Source organism: Engystomops pustulosus, chromosome 3 (assembly GCF_040894005.1).
Source record: "Engystomops pustulosus chromosome 3, aEngPut4.maternal, whole genome shotgun sequence".
Lineage (NCBI taxonomy): Eukaryota > Metazoa > Chordata > Amphibia > Anura > Leptodactylidae > Engystomops > Engystomops pustulosus.
The window spans coordinates 92034030-92042590 of NC_092413.1; the positions used below are offsets into that span (position 1 = coordinate 92034030).

General features: G+C 35.1%; 2 protein-coding genes across 2 annotated transcripts; both read left to right on the forward strand.

Annotated features, from left to right (window-relative positions):
* The first annotated feature begins 481 nt into the window (after window positions 1-481).
* On the forward strand, window positions 482-2000 carry LOC140120506 (oligodendrocyte transcription factor 3-like). The gene has a single exon (XM_072139523.1). The coding sequence runs from the start codon at window positions 661-663 to the stop codon at window positions 1456-1458; it is 798 nt and encodes a 265-aa protein (XP_071995624.1). The 5' UTR covers window positions 482-660; the 3' UTR covers window positions 1459-2000.
* Window positions 2001-6244: 4244 nt separating this feature from the next.
* Window positions 6245-7897, forward strand: LOC140120507 (oligodendrocyte transcription factor 3-like). Its single transcript, XM_072139524.1, has one exon. The coding sequence runs from the start codon at window positions 6373-6375 to the stop codon at window positions 7180-7182; it is 810 nt and encodes a 269-aa protein (XP_071995625.1). The 5' UTR covers window positions 6245-6372; the 3' UTR covers window positions 7183-7897.
* Window positions 7898-8561: the final 664 nt, after the last annotated feature.

Here is an 8561-nt window from a genome sequence, read left to right on the forward strand (position 1 = left end):
TAAAGTGTGAAAATACATTTGTATATGGAGAAGAAGAAATTGATTTTACATCACTGTATACAACACTGTCTGGATAATATTGCAATACTTTGTGACATAACTTATTTAGTACTGTATATATGTCTCTGTCCTAAATAATTTGTAACTCTACACTTGCATAATCAGCTGAGTATTTGGGGAGGGGTGTAAGGCAACTCCTGTAGTGGGCAGTTTGCTTTGAGTCTGACAGTCGGGGGGGGGGGGGGGGTTTGGTTGTGTTTCCTTGACTCTAGATGGTCCATGGCCGAGATGTCCCAGGGTGGCTCCACAATGAATATGAATAGAGCCTCTTGCTTAATGGGACAGTCAAAGCGTACCGCCCTGAATAATGGCACGTCATCCTAACAAGTCCATTATAGAAAGGAGGGCTTCTTTTGTCTGTCTCCTCTGAAGTAGCTCTATAAATGCTCCAGTTTCCAGTCTGTGTGCAGTGCATTCACAGCTCACATTGACTACCTGGAGGCTAGAGGAAAGTGCAAGAGATAGAGGAGAAAGGCCCTCTCTTTTGGTCTTCATTCCATACAGAGAAAAGAGGACATCAAAGACTTCTGCTCTTACTCATTTTCTGAAAAAAATTTTCAAGGCCTGAGAAATCTTCTTCCAAGTATAATTCTGAAGAAAATGAATTCAGACTCAAGCTCAATGTCCAGCAGGACCTCCTCTCCAGATATAGATGACATGTATCTGAGGAGTCACCATCATCATCTCCAAGACAGCAGAATGAACTCTGTATCCTCTACCCAGAATGATATCATGCAGAAGATGTCAGAAGAACTTCTCACAATGCACAATTCTAAAGGAGAAGGAGAAAGCAGCAATTTTAAAATCAAGAAGCAACTGTCAGAGCAAGATGTGCAGAAGCTCAGACTGAAAATCAATGGCCGGGAGCGCAAAAGGATGCATGACCTGAACCTTGCCATGGATGGTCTGAGAGAAGTCATGCCATATGCTCATGGACCATCAGTGCGAAAACTTTCTAAAATTGCTACTCTTCTGCTTGCAAGAAACTACATCTTGATGCTCTCTAGTTCACTGGAGGAAATGAAGCGGCTAATGGGTGAGATCTATGGGGGGCATCACTCTGCATTTCATTGTGGGACTGTGGGACATGCTGCCACTCACCCAATTCACCCTGCTAATGCTGTCCATCAGGTGCATCCACTCCTGGGCAGTGCAGTACCTTCTAATAACACATCCGTTCTTTCTGGATCTTTACCAGGAATTGGCAGTATTAGACCTACACATTCACTGCTGAAAAATACTTCGGCCCCACCACTCCCACTTGGCAGCAGTTTTCAGCATTGGGCAGGTCTTCCTTGTCCTTGTACTATCTGTCAGATGCCACCACCACCACAGCTGTCTACTCTGTCAGGCAGCCTGAGCAGGATTGCTTCAGACGGCAAGGACTTGCTAAAGTGATTATTTCAATTTACAGACAGATAATTTGATCTATAAATGTATATTTGTGGTATGGTGGGCATTTCAGAAGACTCAGATGTGAAATCCTGTTGCATGCATGCTATGTTTTACTGCACCATATGTGTTATCATCTCAGAAAGGTAAAGATCAGATGGATAAAATGTTTTTATATAAATATTTTGTGTAAATATATTGACTAGGAGTGTGCTGTCTCTAAAAGCTTGAACCATAAATGTATACGTCATTTCTATTAGAGAAGTGGAAAAAAACATGCATGCTAGGAGAGAGTCTCATGGAAACATGTGCCTGGCTATCAAACATATTTCCTTGTAACAAGGATTTTACTAATGTGACTGTTCACATATAAAGAGACCTGGTCAATGTTTTTTTAGCACTGCAGTGACAAGGTTAAAGACACCCACACAAAAATGAACATTTCCTACAGTTTCATATTCTGTACAATTTTGAATTGTAATGTTGCATTTTTGTTCATTTTTCTTCTTAATGACCATGAAGTTGTTATAATTTTGCTGTAATCTATTTTGTTAGGCCTCAAAGAGAGTGTATGTGTTTATTTTTCTATATATTGTCAATATGTATGAATATATTTATTAAAAACTTACTTTGTTTCAAATAAAGAAATATTTGCACTGGACTTTTGTGATTGTTTTCTGCTCTTTTCCCTTAAAACGTAAAATTCAGATTTAAGTAAAAACATTTATCATCTATCTATCATTTATCATCTACATCTATCTATGTACCTCTATCTATCTATGTATCTATCTATCACTATCTATCTATCTATCTATCTATCTATCTATGTACATCTATCTATCTATCTATCTATCTATCTATATCTATCTATCTATCTATGTATCACTATCTATCTATGTATCACTATCTATCTATCTTTCTATCTCACTACTATCATTACATGTATCCCTTTAATTTATTTAAGCCAAATATTATATCTTAGATTTTACCTTAGCCAATGATTGATATATGTTACATTTATCCATACATTGAATTGTAAAGCTATAATGACAGTAAGTTGAGGAAAGAGCTCATTATAACTTGCATTTACTAAAACTGTGTGTGATAAGTGTATAAAATCTATAAAACAGAAAGTACAGCTGGAGGCAGATTGATATGCCAGAGAAATGTTTTGATCACATTAAGAAAGAGGTTCATCAGAAGATTGTGATAATTATGTTCAGTCCTTCAGATGCCTCAATAACTTATGAGATAAAAAAAACATTTAGAAATATATAAAGGGAGATTCATAACACCACAATCTTTAGAAGTACTAACAGAACTTCTTACATCTAATTAAACTAAAAATAAAGGTTTTATCATTTAGGAAGCATATGTTTGAAATTCAGCAACAACTGTAAAATTTAAATGCTTGACTACAATTTTTGTATATTACTTTGTTTGGTAAGAAATAAAGAAAAAAGTAAATAAAAATTAATATTTAAAAAAAAATATGCACAAACAAATCATAAACTTCTTAGGATGTAGACAGACATTTGAAAAACTAACAAGTGGTGATCTATTTTAACCGAAAATAAAACTGCTATATTAACGCTATCTCTGTTTTCCTTTCAGAAAGTTTCGATAGCATATTCGGTTGAACAATCAAATGTAAAAAGTTTATAGTATGTATCACAGATACACAGAGTTCCACTGAACCTACCTGAGAACACACGAACTGCACATGATGTTGTCCTTGCTCCAGATTCACATACATAGTTTACATTTTTCGTTAATGTCAAACACCCACTCATTGTACCAATTTTACCACTAGAAAACTGAACCAAATCATAAAACATCAGTAAAATTTTACTTCTTTCATAGTATCTATTTAAATGCTTTATTAGTTCATTATTGCAAATACATTTTCAAACATTAAGGCCACAATGGATTTCTTGCAGATGCTGATGAAGAAGATATCAAATAATCCTGTGAAAACTCAAAAATTTGAGGAGAAACAAAATTTTTACCTATACATTATTACATGCCTGGTGTTGATTTCTATGAATGGCTTATGGATCTTCATGTCAATAAGCTCCAGTTTCATAACCCATTCACTCAGTTAATATTTCCCCAGTGTATTCATACAAGCATTATGAAGACAAGAGAACACCCCATCACCTCAGATCAGAATGATAATTGCTAAAAGAAAATGTAATGTGATTTACACTACAGTCCTCCGCAGCACCGAGCTGACCTGGCACAGGGGCAACGTTGTATTACATGCTGTTCAGTCACATGATGATGTAGTGGGGCAGATTTGCCAGGGCGAGAACTGCTCATTGTTAGCACCTCTCTGCTCTGGTGGTTTTACACAATTTATAAGGTCCCTGATCAGGGCATTCCCTCACCCTCACAGCTAGATTATATTTATGGAGATTGGTTGGTAAAGACAACTTATTTTGGTCTTATTCTAGAAACTGGAGTAATATTTTAATGAAAGAGAAGTGGTTGCTCAGAAGTAAGTGCCGGCAGAGGAGAAGAGCATGATGCTTTCAAAATCCTTGATATTTACGTTTGATACATTACCTTTCTTGATAAAAGCTAAATCACTCGGAGAAAATATATAGCAGTCTGGTATCTATTTCCAATATATAGGAGGTCATTTATCGTATCTATCGGCTAGTTTTCATCTGTCTTTTTTCCATTTGCTACTTTGGTAATTTATCAATCTCACTGCTTCCTTGTGTTAAATGGGTTATATTTTCCAGATCTCTTTGTGAGACATTTGTCTCAAAAAGGTTACACAAATGTCTCAAGTCATTTCTTTCCATTTTCCCTTAAGTCTCCCTAAAGTACTTAAGTTTTCCTTAAATATGGTTTAAGTCTGGAGTTTTTTGCGCCAAAAAATGTCTCAAATTTTAGAGAATCTAAAATGATAAAATGTAATTCCTTTCAAAATGTTCCCAAAAAGGCACAAAAATTGCAATGCGCCAAAAAAGTCTCAAAAATACAGGAAAAAAGTAAGAAAAATAAAGATAAATGTGTGTACATGACCAGTGCCGTAACAACTTAAAAAATGATACAACAAAACTATAGCTTTACCATTCCAATAAGCAATTGCAAAAAATAGCAACAAGTGTATGAAATGTACACAAATAAAAATTTTAGTTAAATTCCAATCTTTCACCACTTCCATCATAATTTTTTCTCCTAGAGAAATGGAGTTTAGAGTTAATATGTGGCAGATTCTGTCCACTTTATCCTTGCAAAGCTTTAATACTTGTTTATATGATTTGATTTCTATATGATTTTATTAATTCAGTTCCAGCCTTTTTCATCTTAAACATAGAATGTTATCTAGACAATTAGTAAGATTATTTTCATAAACTATCTCAATGATTTTTCTAAGAAAACTGTAAATTGTGTCCAGTACCAAAAGTATGTTAAAAACAATTTCTATGTATGGTACAGATATAGATTTGAGTGATATTCATAGGTACCTATAAGAGTTGTATGAGGTTTATGTCCTTTAATAGCCATAAAGTTCTAAAATACTTTAACAAATTCTTCATCCTTAAATTCTTCAATGTTCCTTCATTCAGAGAACATATCCCACAGCATAATGCTGAGATGAAACAACGGCCAGTGAATCAAAGCCTCTCAGACTACTTCATCTCCCGGCATTGCATCATGAGCTGCGGCTTGCACATTCCATGAGCTATTTTCAGGGGATCAGGAGTAAAAACACAGTCTATTAATACATAGTTTACCAAAAATGTATGGAACTGTTTTCTGAGCACACTAATAAAGTGTGGGGAATGGAAATAATTGTAAAGAGTGAGTTAGAAAGTATCAAAATTGTCTTAGCAAAACTAGTACATTATATAGTTATTCATCTTTGTTTATGTTTTTTATTGCGTGAAGTAGATTTAGTAGTTATGAAAATCAAACTTACCTTCTGTAATACAAATATATGGTCTTACATGAGACAAATGTAATAGAGTACTAATATATAACTTACATAATATCAACCAATAACTACATTTTTTGTAATAAATGGTCAAGATAGGGAGGGCACTTTTGTAATAGTTAAATTAATATATATCTCTTCATGTATAATTTTCGCCTTGGAATGTTGAGTTATTAGGAATTACAGAGTTAGAGCTTGAACCAAATAATAGATCTCGAACCAATATATTGTGGATGATGGTAGGTTATTTAACATGGTAGTGTCCTTTACTAATCAAATACATACATTTTTTAAATTTTACTTACAATTATTTCAAGATCTTTATGTTCATAATTATTATAAATCCTACAGGTTAATTATATAATTACTATGTTTGTTAAGTATTTTTGCACATACATAAATAATACATACACACTTAAATTCATGAACACCTTTTTTAATATTATTGTTGACGTATATGCATGTAGTTTCGAAGAAGTTTATTATTAATAAAATAAATATTTTGTGGGAAAAGTATTGATGAATATACATTTTCTAGTACTGTACATTTGCATAATAAGCTGTTAGTAGGAAGCGGTCTAGGGCAGCTCCTGCAGTGGTCAGTGTGTTGTTAGTCTGTCACTCACAGGGTTTTGTATTTCCCTGACCAAGATGTCCCAGGGAGGCACCACAATGAATATGAATAGGGCCTCATGCTTAATGAGACAGTCAAACGTACCGCCCTGAATAATGGCACGTCATCCTAGCAAGTCCATTATAGAAAGGAGGGCTTCTTTTGTCTGTCTCCTATGAAGTAGCTCTATAAATGCGCTCCAGTTTTCAGATTGTGTGCAGTGCATTCACAGCTCACATTGACTACCTGGCAAAGAGAGAAGAAACTCTATTTCCTTCTCTATATTGAATTTAGAGAGGACAGAGAGCTTTTATCAAGATCCAAGTAACTCCTCAACATTAATAATTACTGTAAAATGAATTCTGATTCCAGCTCAATGTCCAGCAGAGCATCATCACCAGATATGGATGATATGTATCTCAGAAGCCACCACCATCATCATCACCATCATCATCAGGACAACAGAATGAACTCTGTATCCTCTACCCAGAATGACATCATGCAGAAGATGTCAGAAGAACTTCTCACAATGCACAGTTCTAAAGGAGAAGGAGACAACAGCAAATATAAAATCAAGAAGCAACTGTCAGAGCAAGATCTGCAGCAGCTCAGATTGAAAATCAATGGCCGGGAGCGCAAAAGAATGCATGACCTGAACCTTGCCATGGATGGTCTGAGAGAAGTCATGCCATATGCTCATGGACCATCAGTGCGAAAACTTTCTAAAATTGCTACTCTTCTGCTTGCAAGAAACTACATCTTGATGCTAACAAGTTCACTGGAGGAAATGAAGCGGCTAGTGGGTGAGATCTATGGGGGGCATCACTCTGCATTTCATTGTGGGACTGTGGGACATGCTGCCACTCACCCAATTCATCCTCCTAACGCTGTGCATCAGGTGCATCCCCTCCTGGGCAGTGCGCTGGCTTCAAATAACACATCCAGTCTCTCTGGATCACTACCAGGAATTGGCAGTATTAGACCTACACATTCACTGCTGAAAACTTCTTCGGCCCCACCACTCCCACTTGGCAGCAGTTTTCAGCATTGGGCAGGTCTTCCTTGTCCTTGTACTATCTGTCAGATGCCACCACCACCACAGCTGTCTACTCTGTCAGGCAGCCTGAACAGGATCGCTGCAGAAACTAAGGACCTACTGAAATAATATCAGTTACAGCAGAGACTTGAGTGCTGATTATCACTTTTCATCAATTTGTATTAATTGCATATATAAATATATATTTCTGGTGATGGAGGAAGGCGCAGACAAATATCCTGTTTGCATGCATGCTTATTTTGTATTATTTTTGCCATTATTTTAGTTTTACTAATATCACTTTTGATTTGTAAAAAACAACATGGTAAAGATTAGGTGAATTCTTGTGATAATATTTATATGTAAGTTTGTTGTCATAATGTGATCAACTGCAGGTAAATGGATTGTTAACAAACTTGCAATAGAAAGTATAGAGCACATCCGCTGTCCGCTAACTGTCTATGTCATTTCCATCAGAACACCAAAAAGAACCATGCATGCTAGGAGTGAGTCTTGTGGAAACATTTGCCTGGCAACCATACAATTTTCCTTGTAACAAGGATTATATTAGTGAATTCTTTGAAATCTGAAATTTTTGGTGTCAATGTGAATGTTCATTGTAGAAGGATATCAGACTCTGTTGCAAATGCTATACTGGTGTCCAGTTTTAAACTGTCACTATGAACTATTTAAACTAGTGTACAGAGACCTAGTCTGTATCTCACTTTGTACCAGGTTTATGAAAAGACCACCTTTCAGAACCATTTCTGTTACAATTTGTTTTTCTTTTCAATTCTATTTAGTTTCTGAGCATTTGCTTGAGACTATTTTGTTAGGCCTCTAAGAGAGCATGTGTCTTTATTTTTATATATTCTTGATAATTATAAACTATTTATTATGAACTTGTTCTGTTTCAAATAAAAGGAAATATTTGAACATAATTTGTGTTTGTTTTTTACTTCAAACTTATTGAGACTATGCAATAAAATGAGACATAATTAAGGGTATTCTTTTTTCTTCTTCCAGTAATCCTGTGTAGGCTATGGCACAAGTAATGAACTCAATATCTTTCCCCTAGAGTGGTAATTAATTGCTGGATGATGATTATGTTCACAGTAAAAGATTAGAGTGCACCAATTAGCTCATTCGCCTGCAATATCAAGCTATTTTCTGGAGCTCTGTTTTACAATTAGGTTACATGCATTTTACTATAATTTATTAGCTTTCCCAAATCTAACCAATACATTTGAATACTGCTTACAAAAAGACCCCATTCTTGTCTAATGATATATATTTTTTAAACATATCTAGATGTACTTTACAAAACATGGTAACACAGACAATAAGAATATATTTATGTGAAGTTTTAGAAAAGTCTATGGCCTGATGATTCAACAATTCATTCAAGTATTCACTCATTCAAATGATCTAGTAGGTCATATATACTACACAAAGGAGAACATTAATGTAGCAGATATAATAGCTGTTGATATTTTTAGTGAATCTGA